This window comes from Pelobates fuscus, chromosome 3 (genome assembly GCF_036172605.1).
Source record: "Pelobates fuscus isolate aPelFus1 chromosome 3, aPelFus1.pri, whole genome shotgun sequence".
In the NCBI taxonomy this organism is placed as follows: domain Eukaryota; kingdom Metazoa; phylum Chordata; class Amphibia; order Anura; family Pelobatidae; genus Pelobates; species Pelobates fuscus.
The window spans coordinates 334,979,658-334,998,696 of NC_086319.1; the positions used below are offsets into that span (position 1 = coordinate 334,979,658).

General features: G+C 38.4%; 1 protein-coding gene across 2 annotated transcripts in view; it reads right to left on the reverse strand.

Annotated features, from left to right (window-relative positions):
* Nucleotides 1-4,052: 4,052 nt before the first annotated feature.
* The window catches only part of GNB5 (G protein subunit beta 5), a 71,586-nt gene continuing 56,599 nt past the window's right edge, over nucleotides 4,053-19,039 (reverse strand). Inside the window, exons 12-14 of one of the 2 annotated variants that reach the window (XR_010090459.1) lie at nucleotides 16,979-17,145; nucleotides 4,650-11,394; nucleotides 4,053-4,612 (exon numbers count right to left, since the gene is read on the reverse strand). Coding sequence is in view for 1 of the 2 variants with exons in the window: in XM_063449054.1 (XP_063305124.1) it covers nucleotides 11,383-11,394; nucleotides 16,979-17,145 (179 nt within the window). In the remaining variant the exon portion in view is untranslated. Of the gene's footprint in view, nucleotides 11,395-16,978; nucleotides 17,146-19,039 lie in introns of both variants that reach the window. The other variant, XM_063449054.1, reaches the window with a different exon arrangement.

Genomic DNA, 19,039 nt, shown 5'->3' on the forward strand with positions numbered 1-19,039 from the left:
CTAACCCGATCTAGGGCTGGATTCTATTATAAGAGATATTTAACTCCAGGTACCGAATAGCAGCAGTTTTCCCATTGATCTCTATAGGCTATAGGGAAATCACTTTCCAGTTACCAGAGAAATTCCTGTCTCTGATAAGAGAATCCAGCACCTGGTGTTTGTAAAGTAATTCTCAGCGTAGTTTCCAGATCAGCACAGTGAATGTGCTAGACCGGCAGTGATGTCACTTGGAGTCTTTCCCATTGTATGGTCAGCCTTGTCATGCTCTTTCTGCCCACCTCCTTTTTTTTTTTTCTTCATATTCAGTGACAATGACATGACCACTTCCACCCATCGTGTCAGGGAAGGGACGTTGCAAGTCATCCCAAACAATCTCTTTTTTTTTTTCTCTCCAAAGTACAAAATGTTCTGTTTATTAAACGTCACCCGGAACAAACATGCAGACAATGCATGACATAACGCGGTGAGAATTATAAATTCACACACCTTACCGGATTTGTGGTCACAGTTAGAACTTCAAAAATGTAATTCATTTAAAGCTTGAAAAAAAGTATTTCAGGTGAGGCTGTACATTTTCTCACCAATTATATGCCACAGTAGTTAAACCCAAGTTAAACTGTGATCTATATACAACACAGTGGCAGACTGACAGCAATCTGGACCCTAGCAAGGTGTGTGTGTGTGTGTATATATATGTGTGTTACTAATTTAGGGGATATAGATACATAATTTCTATTACAATCTCAAATTCCTCTTATCTCTGGCCCCCTAACAACCCAAATCCTCTCACCTTGTGCATCTGTAAACATGGCAAATGTATAATTAAAGGGAATCTATATTCACCAGAACAACTACAATTTATTGTCATTGTTCTGGTGTTAGAATGTCCCTGCAGGCTTTTTGTTGTAAAGGCAGTGATTACATTACAGCTTAGGGACACCTTTAGTGACCACTCCTCAGACGGCCACTAGAGATGCTTCTTGCCTTTCTGCTGAACTTTCCCCATAGAGATGCATTGATTCAATGCATCTCTATGAGGAGATGCTGATTGGCTGGGACAGTGTTTGGCCCCACTCCACCTCCTTGACGATCTGTGCCAATTTAATGCTTTTCCTATGGAACACATAACTAAGATAGCAGAGTGCAAACGGAGCGCACAAGAAAACGCATGCGGACGTAAATACGGACATATACATAAGGCAGAACTGGAACTAGGAACCGACTTTGCATTCCACCGCTGAAATGCATGTGGACACAGATGAATTCTATCAGACAATCATTTCCTATATATCCTCATCTGATTTAAAACTCATTTATCCCTGAAGTAGTCCAGGACTTAGACGAAACTTGTTGGGTTCATGATAACATCCTTATTTATTTTTGTATTTTATATTTTGGTTACTGTTTATATTTACTTCTATATTGATCCAAATGCAGTGGAGATGGGCTACATTTTATCCTACTATTTGTAAGTGCATATTTCCATTATATTCTTTTGTACATATAATATTGCACTATTTGTGGTCTCTTATTTTGTACACCAGACCTTTAATACATACTTCAAGATTAAAGATGTTCTGAATTTATCTTTCACCTCTGCATTACCCCTGCTTGGGTAGACAGGCCTGCATTCAAGTTTGATCTTGTGAGTACTTTTCTTCCCCCACCCTGCGTCTTTTGTTTTGTACATATTACACTATTGTGTTAATTTTTTTTCCAGATATTATTTTATATACCTTTGCAGATTGTATGTATATTCCTATACACTTGTGTTTTTTTTTTTGTTTTTTTTTTACTTATAGCATTTCTCCTTTTTATTATACTTTATTGTATATTGTTATGGGTTTATATTCTGCCTGGGAAGATGGTTGTAGGTACAGGAGGCCATAGGAAGAAGATTGCATGCAGAGAGACCCATGCATTCCAGAAGGAGGCCTATATGGGCATAGGGACGCGTAGATGCCTTTAACGAGACTTTAGCAGAAAGGCCTGCACACTGAGACTAGCCTAGTGAGACATAATCACTGGCTTGACTCCGGTCTCAGCGATGATCCATCTTTGGGGTGGCAGGCTTACACCTCCGGTGGTACGTCCTGGGAAATGGTAGACACAGATTAAGATGTGCCATGACAGCCCCATTACTGGGAAAAGGTGCTCCAAACATTATAAACGCTACAGTAGGCTATGTTGGTTATGATGTTTAACTCATGGCAGTATTTTTCAACGACCTTCTCAGTCTTCACTTGTTTTCCCAATATGACCCTGTGCTCAATAACAATCCACTTATGATGATGCAATATCACACAATGCAAACATCCATCCATGTTTTCAGATGTTATGCTGACAGGTTGTAACAGTCTTGAGTTAAATATATTTTAAATATTGGGGATATTGATACTGAAAGGATACAGCCCAATCAATAAGCCACAATGCAAAGTCATCATTTTCTCAGCAACTCCCAGGCTGGGAGGGGATCAACCATCTCTTTTCATTCAGTAAAAACAAACATCTCCTGTAGGACATGCTAGCATGGAATGTTCTGTGGACCATCAGTAATAATCCGAAGGATGCTCTGTGCTTGGTGCAAATGCTCGTGGTTAGACAGCCATGTCGGATACACTTGTCTTGAACTTTGTGGAGTTTGCTAGCTCTATCACCAAAAAGCCAACCTTTGACCATGTTACTGCAAAGCAGATGTTTGAGACTCAACAAATGCATGCACAATATGCACCCTTGGTCAAATATAATAAAGCCACATAATAAAACCAATTTAAAATGCATACTATATAAATATAGCTATATTGATTAATTACATTTATTTATATTATAACTACATTTTAACAATTATTTTAATAATACATGTATACCTTATTTTTCAGAACATCCATACAACCCATTGGAAGTTTATTTTACATAGACTAAGTAAACCTTGCAGAATTGAGCCAGTCTAAGATTTCTAGAGAGCACAACCTGCTGTTTATTTATGGTACTGCAGCAAAGTCACCCTATAGTTAATAAGTCCAGACTCCTCCCCCCCTTCCCCCCACCTTAGGGCTGCCATCAAGTGCAGGGGCTTGCTTGGACTCTATGTGGCCTGGTTGGGGAAATATTCCACCAAATTCAACACATGTATACGCTGTACAGGATCATGCCTCTGATTGGGAGAACTTGGCCCTTGCACAGCAGTTCTAAAACTAGAATGATGTTATCACATATCATTTTCTTTTGACACGCTTAGAGCTGCGTAGGGGAAGAGAAGGAAGGCAGCCATCAACAGTAGCCCCAGCCAGCCTGCTCCCACTGGACCCTAGGGAAGCCAACATTTTTTTTTATCCAAAAGCTATGGTAACAGGACTGTGGCTACAAATATACTACAACTATTGTATTCTATAAGTGGCAGTGTGTGTATTTATGTATGGCAGTGTGCATGTGTTGCAGTGAATGTCTCAGAATGAGTGTGCCTAGCAATGTATGTCTGTGTGTATTTTTGTGTCTGTCTGATAGTATGTATTTGTGTTCTAGCATGTGTGTCTGCTATTGCATGTCTGTATTTATTTGGAGATGTGTATGTGTAGCTAAACATTTCACCCCACTCCCTTTTAGAATGTAAGCTTGTTTAAAAGCAGGGCCCTCTGCACCGTCTGTTCCTATATGTCCAGCTTTTTTTTTTAGTCCACCTATTGTACAGCGCTGCAGAATATGTAAGCCTGAAAGTAAGGGTGTATGAGAATGAGTGTTGTGTATGTGTGTGGAGAAGGCACTGAATCGGTGTGTGTGTGTGTGTTTTGATTTTTTTTCCTCCACATGGTTTTTAAAACAAAACATTATATCCTACCATAACCCTGCCCTTCCTCTTCTATTCTCCCATGTATCCTGCCTCAACATATTCCCCAATTACATATGCCAGGAATTCTCTAAATGATTTGGGTATTTTCTATTGATTCTGGAAAATACCACACACTTCCTGCACAGTTTTACCAACTGTTTGCACTAACATGGAGAATATAGAACCCTAGGTGCACACTGATCGGGATAGAAATAACAAGAATGAATTCTGTTGTAAAATATTTATTTATAGACATATCTAAGACTGTGTCACATATAACAGGTTTAATACAAATATAAGAACAGAGAGTTAACATATTGGAAATATTTCTATACAACAGTGCCGGAACACAAAATAAATTAACCTAGCAGGGTATTTCGTAGTGCAATACAGTTCTTGGCATTTGCCTACATTTCATAGAAAAGTGTTTAAACGCACGTGATGTGTAAATTTGCGTTCATTTCACGTTCAATAGTGAGGTTAGCACTTTATATATTATAATGAAAATGGATAATAATAATAATAATACAATATACCTTCTGACATCTACCTTGATCTACAGGGAATTTCTCATTGCTACTTAGTAACCGTGAGGCAGTAGGTTTATGTAAACTATGAATGAGAAACAGCGTGTAGTGTAAACGTCTTGAAAACTATTGAGCAGCAAGGGTTCCTATAGTTGTAAGTTAATTTGGAAATCTTTCATTTTCTATTGGAAGATGGAGGCATAGGTCAATGCATTGTTACAAGAAGCCTGAAAATAGCAGAAATATGCAGAAAAAAAAGCTAACTGAGCATCATGGGAAGTGTAGTCCAAAAAAACTGTAGAATGTTTTAAAATCAGGGGTAAGCTACCTTCCTCATTCCAGATGTTGTGGACTACATCTCCCATATTACTCGTACATCCATAATGCTGGCAAAGCATCAAGGGAGATGTTGTCCACAACATCTGGAGTGCCGATGGTTGCCTACCATTGTGTTTATCTGATGAATTCTTGCACCACTGATGCCTGGAGTGTCTGTTAATGTAAAGCTTCAAAATTCCTTAGAGAACTGTGGGGAGATGTATCAAACTGTCACCATGGAAACCAGTGAAGTCACCAGGCACATTGCGTTGGTGACTCCTCCAGTTTTACATCTGTGCAAAACTTTTTGCAAAACTATTTCCTCTTTATAATTGAATATTAATATTCTTCTGAAATATCCATTTAATGTGCTATGGAATCCAGTAACCAATACCATACCTTGGACAAGACACACAAACCATGTTAAATGAAGATGTAGATAAGCTAATATAATACAGTTGTTTCAATGAGATATTAAATATACAAAATGTTCTTGCGATCATGTGACTTGTTAATGTTCAGTACCTATTGACGGCAGCTGTTTGTTTTCAATGGCAGTATATCCACTCTAATGTTCAAAAAACAAAAGTATACCATATTCATTATTTCATCAGCAATATAGCCGCCAACGGTCTCACTCCAAGAACCAGTACATTTATGAATAACCTTCATTTAAACAACTTTTTTCCACATCCTTAATAATTAGTCTTTACAGACCAGTGTAACATGGTTCTGTGAGAATGGACACAATTCTCAATCAAATGTCAGGACTGGAATACAATTCTATGTGAAATATTTCCTGTTCACATGGGACCATTTCAAAGCACTGATGTCAGCCATTTTCAGATCTTACTGTGACTAAATGAAATGCCAGAGACAGACACAATACAACTCTGAGCTACAGGCTCTTTAGTAGTTCTGCTCAGCACATGTAGAGAATCATGGGATATGTAGTTCATTAACAGCTGAATAAATACAAATAGCTTATTTCTGATTTCAACAGACTCACAAAAATAACCATACTATGTGTTAATGTGACATTATACAAAAACTCAAATAAAGAAATCTACATCCCCCTCAGACCACCAGGATATTTACTTGTCATGGAAACTCAAAGAGTGGGTTTGAGCCATTAATATACGCTTGGTTTACTTTTATGTTAACGTTTATACACTTATTTTTAAACATTGACAGGGTATTTCAATAAAGTTTGGAAATTACAATTTTGTGTCAAAACAGTAGAATTGGGGGGGAAAAAAGCTATGATTTTAGTATGGCTATTTTGGCCTACAATTTTACATTCACTTTGAATTCTTGACAATTTTACAGTTTAGTGAATACCCTTGCCAATATTTGGAATAATTACAGATTGCTAGATTGCTATCGATTTGGTTATTTAGACCAGTGCTCCTTAACCCTCTCCCCAAGGCACATCTAACAGTCCAGGATTTATGGTTTACCAGCGTGTGTCTAAGGTGTTTAGAAAAAGGTGTTTTTAGTTTTGTTTTTTTAAAACACCTTAGACCAGTGATGGCTAACCTTGACACCATAAATTGTTTATGGACTACATTTCCGATGATGCTCAGCTAGCTTTTAGAGTCTAAAAGCTAGCTGAGCATCATGGGAAGTGTAGTTCAGAAACAATTTATGGTGTCAAGGTTAGTCATCATTGACTTAGACACACGCTGGTTATCCCTAAATCCTGGGCTGTTAGATGTGCCTTGAGGAGAGGGTTGAGGAGCACTGATTTAGACTACTACTGAAGTCTGCTTATGTAATCATCAGTAGTAATGCGCTTATGTCCTTGTGGACAATCTTTCCCAATGTTAGTATGCCCAGTACTGTTTTATAACGTATTTATAACAGATCTTAATGCATACAGCCCTTGGATTATTAGTTTTTACCCAAATTGCCACATATAGTGAATTTTGTTTTTCCTAGAACATTGTTTTGTTTTGTCTTATTATATATTCTGCCAGACTATATTACTGTGGTTTTTGTTTTTTTTCATGCAATAAACTAAAACAATAAAACATTTATTTACTTACATTTCTGCCTCTGAAATAAATATTTGCAATAGACAGCACTTCATCTGAAATATAGTATTACAGCTTGTAAATGGTTCCATTACAGCCATGTGTTAAATGATCTGCAGAGACACACAACTTCTCAGGTCATTGTAATAGTATCTGACACATTTCAATGTTATTTTTGTGTTGCAAAAGCTACGAGATATATATTTATAAATATCAGTATGTATAATGGATTCAACCTAATCTAATACATTATTTTATTCAAAGTGGAAAATGTTTCACCTAGTATTAGCTACATAACGATTCATGCTGCCTATCTCCATTGCTACGAATAACATGACCACTGTGTGCTTAGAGCAGGGGTGCCCAAAATGTAAATCCCCAGATGTAGAACTACAACTCCCATGATGCTTTGCGGGCCTTTAGAATGACAAAACATCATGGAAACTAAATTCGTAAAACATTTGGGGATCTACCTTCTGGTCAGCCCTGGCGTAAAGGATTGACGATAATATGATCCATAATTGTCACTATAACTAACATAAATCTTACTTTATCAAGTAATTTGTTTCAAGTAAACACATGAATCAGGATTCTATTTGGTTAATTGCTTTCGGCTATGCGATCACATTACAATATAATCTAATTACAAAGTGCCAACATACTTTGCAGTGCTGTATGCTATACTAAACCTATAAAATAAATAGCAATACCAAATTTAGTAAGAGAGCAGTTGTTATGTATTTGCCCAAATGCAAATTAAAAAAAACAAGCAATATGCTACTCGTTTTAAATTCATTGGCATTCATTTTTTGTTTGCTTAAAAAATGTAAAATGCCATTAAACTTACCATTATTACAGTGGTGGTGCTGGGACTGACTCCTCACTGCAACTGCATCCTCCTACCAGTAACTTTTTTTTAATCTGATGCTTCTCGTTTAGAAGCATTGATGACACTTGGTGCATGGCAGTGACGGTTACTGCAATCACGCTTTCAGATCTCAATGAGAACTATTGAACCTAATGCTTCTCATACCAAGGCACTTTACATGCTGGCAATGAACAACAAAGTAATTTCAAATTTAAATATTCTCCTACCTAGAGCTCCTAGTGACTGTCTGGCTGACAACTATTAGTAGAAAAAAAAAAAATAAGTTGAAAGAGATTTGTTCCACCTGTGTGGAACCGGCAACATTTCGACCCAACCTCAGGGTCTTTGTCAAGCCTATTAGTTGGCATTGACACTGAAAGATATAAATAGGCCATTTCTCAGAAGCCACAGGGTTTTCATTAGCAGGGCTGCACAGTCAGCAACTAGGAGGACACGTAGGTTTGATACCTGTGAGTGCCAATTATGCCAAACAATAGTCAGTAAAAATTCACAGGATAAATTGATGACGTCTTGTATTTTGCATATATATCTTATTTTAATTTATTAATGCATTTTTTTGGTAAATAATTAAACATAAATAAAAGTATGAAGAAAAATGCCTTTTCACTGAATTATAATATATTTTCCATGATCTCATTTGCACAATGGGTTTTGTGACATCCTAACAAACTGTGTCCAGGGTCACCATGCCATATACATTCTGGACTAAAAACAAATAGCTTAAAAGTGGAAAAATCTCCTAAAACAAAACAATGGGAAGATTACACATTAAAATCCTACGCACTCAAAACATGTAACTTGCAAAGAGAAATAAAGATGTCTAGTCCTATTACTCATCATCATCCTGATCTACCGGTAAAATCCTCTTAAAATCAATAGTGTGAGTTCTGTAGTGTTTTTATTCTAACATTCAGTGGTGTTTGGGGGTAATACATGTGCTATAAAACTAGGATTTCAATAATTAACATATAATCAAACAGGTAGCAATATATATATATATATAACAGAGAAACATGCTAGGTTCTGTCTGAAATCCTGTTGGCCTTTAAAAACAAACACTCCTCATTCCTGCCCTGTATACTTACTGCAATAATAATAAAAAAAATATTCTAGTCATGTTTGGAATTTCAAGCTTTGTCCATATATAAGTTGAACTAAAAATATGTCTATCATCGTTGTAAAGTTTGCTGTCAGTGTAATGAATGGAGTAGCAATAATCAAATACTTAGGGGGATGAGCTAGTTGTGTTTATATAAGGCTGCAGAAGCAGCTTCATTCTATTACAACACGTTTGTATTATCATGTTGTCCTTGATTGCGGCTTTTATTGTATGTTTTTAGGTCATGAACGAACACATATCGCTGTTTATCCAGCTCAGCACTTTACAATTCTTGTTATTGCAAACTACAGCCCCCTGTAGTTTGCTTTCAGTATCTTAGATAAAAGGTGTCTGGAAAGGCTATGATGATTTATACCGTTCAATATCTTGACAAGCATTATATACATCCATCTGGTATTGAAAGAGAAAGGCAAGTAAAGTTTGCTGAGGTGGTTATGGTGCAAGGGGTTCCCTGGAACCCCACCATTGTAAGTAGGCCTCCACTACTAATGCCAGGGAGCCAGGAGCTCCTAAACATAAACAATCACCTGACACTCTCAGCCAATGAGCTAAAACATGCATTACAGGGCTCAGCTTCGTAGATCTAACTGATGTTCCTGCTCAATAGCTTTCAGCTGTCTGGAACTAGTAGTGCCCAGCAGACCCCAGGTTAGATCATTCAAAGCGGTTTGACAGCTTACAATGGGGAGGGAGCTGTGCCAGGGCACACCATAAGCACTACAGTGAGTAATGGTTATAGTGATTGGAGTGGGTCATTTAAGTTCCAGTTTAGCTTGCTTATTATTTCATTAGACAAAATATGTTTTCATTTTGGTACTGGCTGCAAGTAGCAGATACTCTTGTTAAAAAGCCAGGGTTACGACTTTACGTCTGCTTAATATATGTTTTCCCCATTTTCAAATAAAGTGCAGAGAAAGTCCTGTGTGCAGAGGGATGTTACCCTTTCTTCCTATACATGAAGGAGTTCATAACAGTTGACACTAAATAGTGTGTTGACATCTAAACATGCAAAATTTAGTATATTAGTTACAGAAAATCTCTAAATCACTAGTACTAGAGTATTTTTACAACTAAGATATTTGAAAATACATTTGCATGTCAGTTGTCAATTCACATCAAACTCAAATACGTGTCCATTTAGTATCACAATAGTTATTGTATGCTTGGTAGTGGTATGTGAATAAAATAACAATACACACACAGTTCCCTATAAAACAATCAGTTTCACTTTTTAACTCCCACTGAAAAAACTGTGGAAATTACAGGGGAAAACCACAAGATCTGCTCTACTGCTTTCATACTATTACTTTTACTACAATCAGATAGAGTTATTGAAACATGAAAAAAACCTGTACTTTCTGAAGGTTTATAAACTAAAATATAATTTGAAATGAGCCGACAACTGACTTACCCTAGGGCAAAGTATATATAGATAACATATAAAAAATGTACATAAAACCGATAAGTTAAAATACTAAAACTACTCACAGTTGGCTTTGAATCTTCTTCAATACTTTCTTATCAAACTAGGAAGTTAATCATGATAGCCATTTAACTTTATATATCAGTGCTGATCTTATGCCATAAACCTCTGAACAGCAATGATTTATGGGTACAGCACGTCTCATGGATTGGTAGTTCCGCTGTCAGATGTCTACTGTATAAAGTTAACATCTGACCGTCACCTACAGCTCCCACTCACCTAGATGGTGACATTGTAAATAGCTGCAATATTGGTTAAAAAAAAAGAAACACTACTGGTTTGGAGGAAGAAGCAGAGCAGGTGGGCTCACGAAGCAAAACTAAATATTAAATATTATTTTTTAAAAACTCACACTGAATTATGTACTTAATCTGCAAAATGTGGTTTAACGCTGAGTAGGGTTTGCAGGTAACCGCAGACCAGGTCCTCTCTGCTGCATAGACTAAGGCATTAACCAGTGCAATGATAACCTTAAAGCTTCTGCCAAGTACCCTCATTGTATCCATGACACCTACTGCTAGTATAAGGTTTTGAGGCTAATGCAGAGTAGCCTCCACATTACCCTAAAGCAAGAGGCAGAGCGTTGGACTCCTGGGACACTAAAGACCTATTGAAAACACCAGGGAACACAAGGCACCTTAACCACTTTAATAATATAAAGTGGTTGTGGTTTCTAGAGTGTTCCTTTTATTCACAAAAAATTTACACTTTTTTAGTGAACAAATGTTATTGTACATATGTGAATACTATGTGTGATTCAGACTAATTTTCTGTGAAGTGTGAAGATGGTTTCACAATGGGATATAATAAGAGAGTTTTCGCCCATAGTACCTGCACATTAACTAGGTCCTGATCTAGGATAAGACACATGCAATCAGGGTCTCATGCTGCACATGTCTAAAACATAGAAATACCTGCCCTTTTAAACCCTGTGAATTTTATAAATATCTTTACATCCTTCCTTTGAATAGTGCTGGGGAATGTGTTTTTTAGTTGGGATCTAGGTGCCTCTAAGGGATATGCTTAGGTCAATACCAGTATTAGATTAGGGAAAGTTATGTACTGTATGACTGCAGTATTTAAAAAGCTGCAAACTGGTTTATGATGTAGACATGCTTCATCACTTGTCCTGTTTGATTGTGGGTTCATTGAGATCTGTATCACAAAAGCAGGTGCCATTGGATCATGCCCAGACCTGTGAATATAACAAAAATATATCTGGTTAGAATTAATTCTGGCACTTCAAATAACATTGTTCTTATGTTAAAGTTGTGACAAGTTACCAGGCCTCTGATTAATGCACCTCTTGAACCTCCTACACCCAGCAAGAACTTCAAGCACTTCATACAGAATAATATGCCACATCTACATTCACTAGAGGCACTTCTTGGCATCTCATGGAGTTTAACTCTGTGGAATGACATTGGACTTCCTCACACGTTTTTAAAATCCCCATAGGATAGCATTGATTCAATGCTTTCCTACGTGGAAGGTCTAATGCGCACATGGTGCTCGCCGCACATGCATTTTAGGTTCCCCCATCAGCACGACGTCGTAGAAGGAGATCAATCTCTTGGCACTGGATAGAGGTAAGTGAAATAAAAGTGTTTTTTACCCTTTCCCCCCCTTTTTTTTTACTGTGTGTTTGGAGGTAGGGAATGATGTGACAGAGTGACTGTGTGTATGGGTGGGGTTGGGGTGGTGGGGGGTGATGTGACAGCATGTGTGTGTGTGTGGTAGATTGTTTTTCCCTGTTCAACCTCTGCACATATTGCTGTTTGTTTTGTTTTTAGGTGAGCCCCCCTTACCCTCCTCAGCTCTCCTCTCCCCTTCAGCCACCCTTCGATTGCACTGTGTGAGGGTGGTTCTGTCTCTGCACTGTCTGCCAGGCTGTTTCCCTGCTGTGTTGCACACAGAGCAGATAGGATCAGGGATGTATAAGCCGTGAAGCAAACAAGGCATTTGCCTTGGGCAGCACTTTCCAGGGGGCGGCAAAAAAAGCCCCCAAATGCCCAGGACAAATGTCTTGTTAGCCTTGTGGCTAACTAACAATCCGGTCGGTTGGATATTCCGGCTCCCGGTATTACTCTGCAGCGCGCGAGGGAGCTTAGCAGAGCGCTCAGGGGAAAGTGCTCCTTCGCCAGTGCCGCCCGACCGCCCGCCCATCAGCCCCACTAGACCCCAGGGAGAGGGAGAACTCCCCCCAGCATTCCCAAAGGTAAGAAGGCTGGGGGAGGGAGGGGGTTAAATAAAAAAAATTAAAAAGTGAGTGTGTGTGTGTGTGTCTGTTAGTGTGTGTCTGTTAGTGTGTGTGTGTGTGTGTGTCTGTTAGTGAGTGTGTGTGTCTGCTAGTGTGTGTGTCAGTGAGTGTGTGTCTGTTAGTGTGTGTCTGTTAGTGAGTGTGTGTGTGTGTGTGTGTCTGTTAGTGAGTGAGTGAGTGTGTGTCTGTTAGTGTGTGTCTGTGTGTGTGCGTTTGTCTGTTAGTGTGTGTGTGTGTGCGTCTGTTAGTGAGTGTGTGTTTGTCTGTTAGTGTGTGTGTGTGTGTGTGCGCCTGTTAGTGAGTGAGTGTGTGTCTGTGTGTGTCTGTTAGTGTGTGTATCTGTTAGTGAGTGAGTGTGTGTCTGTTAGTGAGTGTGTGTGTGTTTGTTAGTGTGTGTGTGTGTGTCTGTTAGCGAGTGTGTATGTCTGTTAGCTAGTGTATGCGTATCTGTCAGTGAATGTGTGTGTGTGTGTGTGTGTGTATTTAGAAGGCGGGGCAGGGGGGGAAGGGTTGGGTGGGGGTGGCACGGGGCGCCTGAGTTTTGTCCTGCCTAGGGCAGCACAAAACCAGAATACACCACTGGATAGGATGTAATATAATGTGCTCTGTGTGAGACAGGCAGGTAGGGGAGATGGAAGTACTGGCTCTTACCCAGCCACTCTTCATGGACAGCAGCTAGGACACAGAGGTCAGGCTGCTGATCTGTCCTCGACTCCCCTCTGCCCTGGAATACCGAAGCTGGACTGTAAAAGCTGACACAGAGAGTTAGTATCTGTGTTCAGTTGTATGAATGATGGTCACAGCAAGGTGGCTGTTAGAGCCACCAAGCTGTGACTTGCTGGACTTACTAAAGACATAATTTGCATATGAAATTAATCTGCAATAAACAAATTTTATTTGCAATTATTCAAATTGTGTTTAAATGATTGCGGGGTATGAATGCATACTCTGGCAATTGTGCATACACAAGTGCCGATGTGAAGTGGTAAATTGGACTGGAAGCAAAGTTGACCATGCATTATTTACATTGTGCTTGATATATTTATAGAAAGATTACTTCTTTTTCATAAAGAGGCTCTACACATACCTTCAATGCACCAGTTGTGTTATTAATAATAAAAATGTCAATAAGCCGCACCAATTAAATATCAAACAGCTGTGTGAGATAATAATCAAAATCCATACATATGAAATATCCAGACTGGTTGCATAAAGTATACAAAAGATTAGCTCAGCATATGTAAAGAAAGCTTAAAGGGATCCTATAGTGTCAGGAAAACAAAACCGTTTTCCTGGCACTATAGGGTTATAAGGTCCCCCCCTCCCTTGGGGCCCCCCTTACCGCCGCTTACCTTAATCAAGCTCCAGGCTCCCTCTGCACTGGTGACCTCTCCTCCACCTACTGGTGTCAGCTCTCGAGTGGAACTGAATGCGCATGCGCGGCCAGAGGCGCTCATGCATTCAAACCCACCCATAGGAAAGCATTACTGGGATCTGAAATGACGCTGGACTCCGTGAGGATGCCATGCATCATTTCAGTGTGATTTTCTCACTGAAAATTGCAGAAGCAGTCACTAGAGGCTGGATTAACCCTGCAGTGTAAACATAGCAGTTTCTCTGAAACTGTTGTGTTTTCAGCTGCAGGGTTAAAACTAGGGGGACTTGGCAACCGAGACCTATCCATTGAGCTGAAGTGGTCTGGGTGCCTATAGTGGTGCTCTAAGTTATGATATGGAATACTGTATTCCAAGTTTACAGTTCTATATCCTGATTGTAAATTCCATTTAGAATATCTATGGGAACTTTATATATGGTTAAACATTGTGACATTTTTATGAGAAATTGTATAATTGTATGTCTGGAGTGATTTGTTTTGGCAATAATATAACTGACTATAAGAGTCATGTTTATTATAATATATTTACCTTCCTGAGCCCCCCCACCCCCTTCCTTTTTTTTGTCTTGTTTTTTTATTTTATTGTTATTCAAGTTGTAATAAAAAAGTCCGCTTTTCATTACTTTATTATTGTAATATTTTACAATTGCAATTTGTTAAAAACATTTAAAACTTAAATGAAAATACTTGGAAAAAAATATCTACAGTGAGGGAAAAAAGTATTTGATCCCCTTCTGATTTTGAACATTTGTCCACTGACAAAGAAATGATCAGTCTATAATTTTAATGGTAGGTGTACTTTAACAGTGAGAGACAGAATAGCAAACAAATATCCAGAAAAATGCATGTCAAAAAAGTTATAAATTGATTTGAATGTCAATGAGTGAAATAAGTATTTGATCCCCTATCAATCAGCAATATTTCTGGCTCCCAGGTGTCTTTTATACAGGTAACAAGCTGAGATTAGGAGCAGTCTCTTAAAGGGAGTGCTCCTAATCTCAACTTGCTACCTGTATTAAAACCACCTGTCCACAGAAGCAAGCAATCAATCAGATTCCAAACTCTCCACCACGGCCAAGACCAAAGAGCTGTCCAAGGATGTCAGGGACCTACAAAAGGCTGGAATGGGCTACAAGACCACCACCAAGCAGCTTGGTGAGAAGGTGACAAAAGTTGGTGCGATTATTCGCAAATAAAAGACACAAAATAACTGTCAGTCTCCCTCGGTCTGGTGCTCCATGCAAGATCTCACCTTGTGGAGTTTCAATGATCATGAGAATGGTGAGGAATCAGCCCAGAACTACATGGGAGGATCTTGTTAATGATCTCAAGGCAGCTGGGATTATAGTCACCAAGAAAACAATTGGTAACACACTATGCTGTGAAGGACTGAAATCCTGCAGCGCCTGCATGGTCCCTCTGCTCAAGAAAGCACATGTACAGGCTTGTCTGAAGTTTGCCAATGAACATCTGAATGATTCAGAGGAGAACTGGGTGAAAGTGTTGTGGTCAGATGAGACCAAAATCAAGCTCTTTGCATCAACTCAACTCACCGTGTTTGGAGGAGGAGGAATGCTGCCTATAACCCTAAGAACGCCATCCCCACCGTCAAGCATGGAGGAGGAAACGTCATGCTTTGTGGGTTTTGTTCTGCTAAGGGGACAGGACAACTGCACCATATAAAAGGGACGATAGACGGGGCCATGTACCATCATATCTTGGGTGAGAACCTCCTTCCCTCAGCCAAGGCATTGAAAATGGGTCGTGGATGGGTATTGCAGCATGACAATGACCAAAATCACATAGCCAAGGAAACAAAAGAGTGGCTCAAGAAGAAGCACATTAAGGTCCTGGAGTGACCTAGCCAGTCTCCAGACCTTAATCCCATAGAAAATCTGTGGAGGGAGCTGAAGGTTCGAGTTGCCAAACTCAGCCTTGAAACCTTAATGACTTGGAGAGGATCTGCAAAGAGGAGTGGGACAAAATCCCTCCTGAGATGTGTGCAAACCTGGTGGTCAACTACAAGAAACGTCTGACCTCTGTGATTGGCAACAAGGGTTTTGAAATACACCTACCATTAAAATTATAGACTGATAATTTCTTTGTCAGTGGACAAACATTCAAAATCAGCTCACTGTATATCGGTTCATTCTCTCTCTCTCTCTCTATATATATATATATTATTTTATTATTTATATAGCACCATCAAATTCCGTAGCGCTGTACAATTGGTGGACTAACATACATATAATTGTAACCAGACAACTGGACGTACAGGAACAAAGGGGTGGAGGGTCCTGCTCCATGAGCTTACATTCTAGAGGAGATTATATATATATATATATATATATATATATATATATATATTTACACAGAGGCATAGACATTTTAGACATATATACATTTAGACATATATACATATAGACATATATACATTTCAGATGTTTATTACACAACAGCTGCAGATTTTTGCCTTTAATCCTCTTAAGAATCAGTGTTGTTTGTGCCCTGCTCCTAAACATGACATTTAAGCTCTTATTATGATATGGATCCATCAGCCACGTTATACAGAGTGCATTAAACTAAAACATGCTTCATAGGCCATGTCCATATTTTAATGACCGCATGAAAAGGCATCATTGGCAAAGATTTGTGCAGGACTAAATCCATACTGGGTTAAAAGCACTTTGATAAGCACTTTGATAAGCACAAATGACATGTAATAGACACCCACGCTAATTTGTCTACGTTTGTACTTAGCATTATACAAGTTATAAAGTGCATTTCAAGTCTAAACAAGAATGTTGTTGAAATATTTACCTTCAGTATCAACTCAAATCTTACAGCGTTTAAATATTTAATTGGGAAAGAAATGTATAATGTCTGGGAGATGTTTAATGTAGAAGCAGACACATGAATTACTTGGCAGTACCAAGGTGCGTTAATGGTGGCCGAAGCAATTTTATTTGCCTGCAGGGTCCCTTTAAAAAATGAAATCCTCCAAAGTCTCAAAAATATTGAACAAAACAATAGCTGGTCATTTTTGTGTTCTTGGAATGGAATGTGTGATATACTGGCTCACAGGAGGATAGAATTATAAAAGAAACTGAATGGTGTACTTACTCTTAGTGTGTGATCCCATGAGCCTGAGCAGAACGCTGTCCCATCAGGAGATACACGCAGTGTACTGACTCTGTTTTCATGGCCAAACAAGATAGACACTCTGGTCCCCTTAAGGACATCCCAGACATTAATTGTATAGTCATTATATCCAGCAAAGAGTAACCGACCTAAAGTAAACAGACATAGTATGTTAGATGTTAAACTAAGCATATCCAGATAAGCATAATGCATATAAAAATAAATATAAAATATGTACAATATAAATACATTAAAAATAAATGTATACATTCATTTACATATAGAAGAGCCAGATGTCAAAATGAGGTTCTTTCTTCACGTGTTACACCACACACCTGTATCTATAGAAATTGCAATAACTAGGGGTACAATATTTATTATACCATTCGAGTGCCAGGAAGATTGTTGTGCACAATCCAGGCATGTAAAAGGTTAGCCATGAAAATTGTTGTGCTATGATACTGCTAAATATCTCTGCTATCAAAAGAAGTTAAAAGAAAAAGGATTGGTGCAAACAGATTATAGAGGAAGATGATTGATCGTAGCTTGTAGCTAGCTGGAATATTACCAATCCTGACATAGGGATTGCCCGTAAAACACACTTATCAGAATTATCAGAAATAAAAAAATAATAATCCCCAATATGAATGACGTAAGAATCTGGAAACAACTCGTATGAGTCACTGAGAACAATACATACCAAGCGATTGGTAAACCCTGGCATCAAACAACATTGTGTAATGTTCAAATAATATGTACACCATGGTTCACAGACCTACACAAACATCTTTCTGCATGTATAAATACAGTGAATATCGGATAAGTTAAAGGATTTGCATTGCCTCAATTGTCACCTAAAAGTCTTTTCATTTTAAACAATGATTATTTTAAGAACAGTGTCAATCTGCAGCTACATGTTACGGGACATACCTTACCATGTCGCATTTTGTTTACTGTAACATATTATAAAGTTAAATGAACACTCCAAGCTCTATATCCCCTACAGCACACTATTGCGCTCCTCCATTGTATGTAGTCAAACTCTTGTACATATGCAAGGTCTACGCCTTTCAATGCCTTTTAATGACAAAACTTGGTGGGGGTAGCTCTGCCTCCTTTTCAAGTTTTGTCAGGTGTAGGGAATATACACAAAGACAAAGAAGTCCCAATTATGTCTTGTGATATCCTATAACTGCGTTGGAATTTCAGCAAAATTCCAACACAGTCAATGTGAGTATTTTTATAAAGATTCTATCTTGATCAAATGCTATTTTTGTTGGAGGAGGAGGGGGGTTTGGAGAGTGCAAAGCAGCTTTAATACAGTACATAACACAATTACCAATGTACATGTTGCATGTGAGCTCTCATCAATGCAAAACAGGACACAAAAACAAATACAAACACACCACGATAAATAATATTATAATATGTAACCAAGGTCCTAGTATTTCTTTCATTTCTTATTAATGAACAATTAACTTTAACTGTTTAACAGTTTGTTTATTTCCTAAAGACTGATTGGTAATCTTGAAATTCAATGGTCAATTCATGACAATCAGTTGTTTAGTGAATAAATCTCAAAGTATCAAAGGCGTTCCACGTGGTTCCTAGATGTGATCAAAGCCTATTGGAATACAGAGAGAATCCTTGAGTGGACCTGAAGTGAAAGTTAAAATCAGATCAGTTCAAGCTGCACCTACAGATGAAGGTTCTGGCAGCTGAATGTTGTATTGGTGGAGCTGTTTTTCTGATTTATATAGAAATGCTGACAGGCAGCAATGACTGTACTAAAGGAAGGTTTACAGGGATATGAGCTCACACCAGAAAAGCAAAGTGAGCAAGATTCCCCAAAACAACACAGCAGACCAAGCTTACAAAGGAGGCTTAATTGCCTGTTTCCAGCAACATAAATCAAAACATTTGCAAATTGTAACAGAATCAAACTAATTCTCACATCAAACCAGCTCAATAGATCAACTGATACATAATTGGAACAATTGTTTACTGTGGAATAGTTACATAGTTACATGGCTGAAAAGAGAC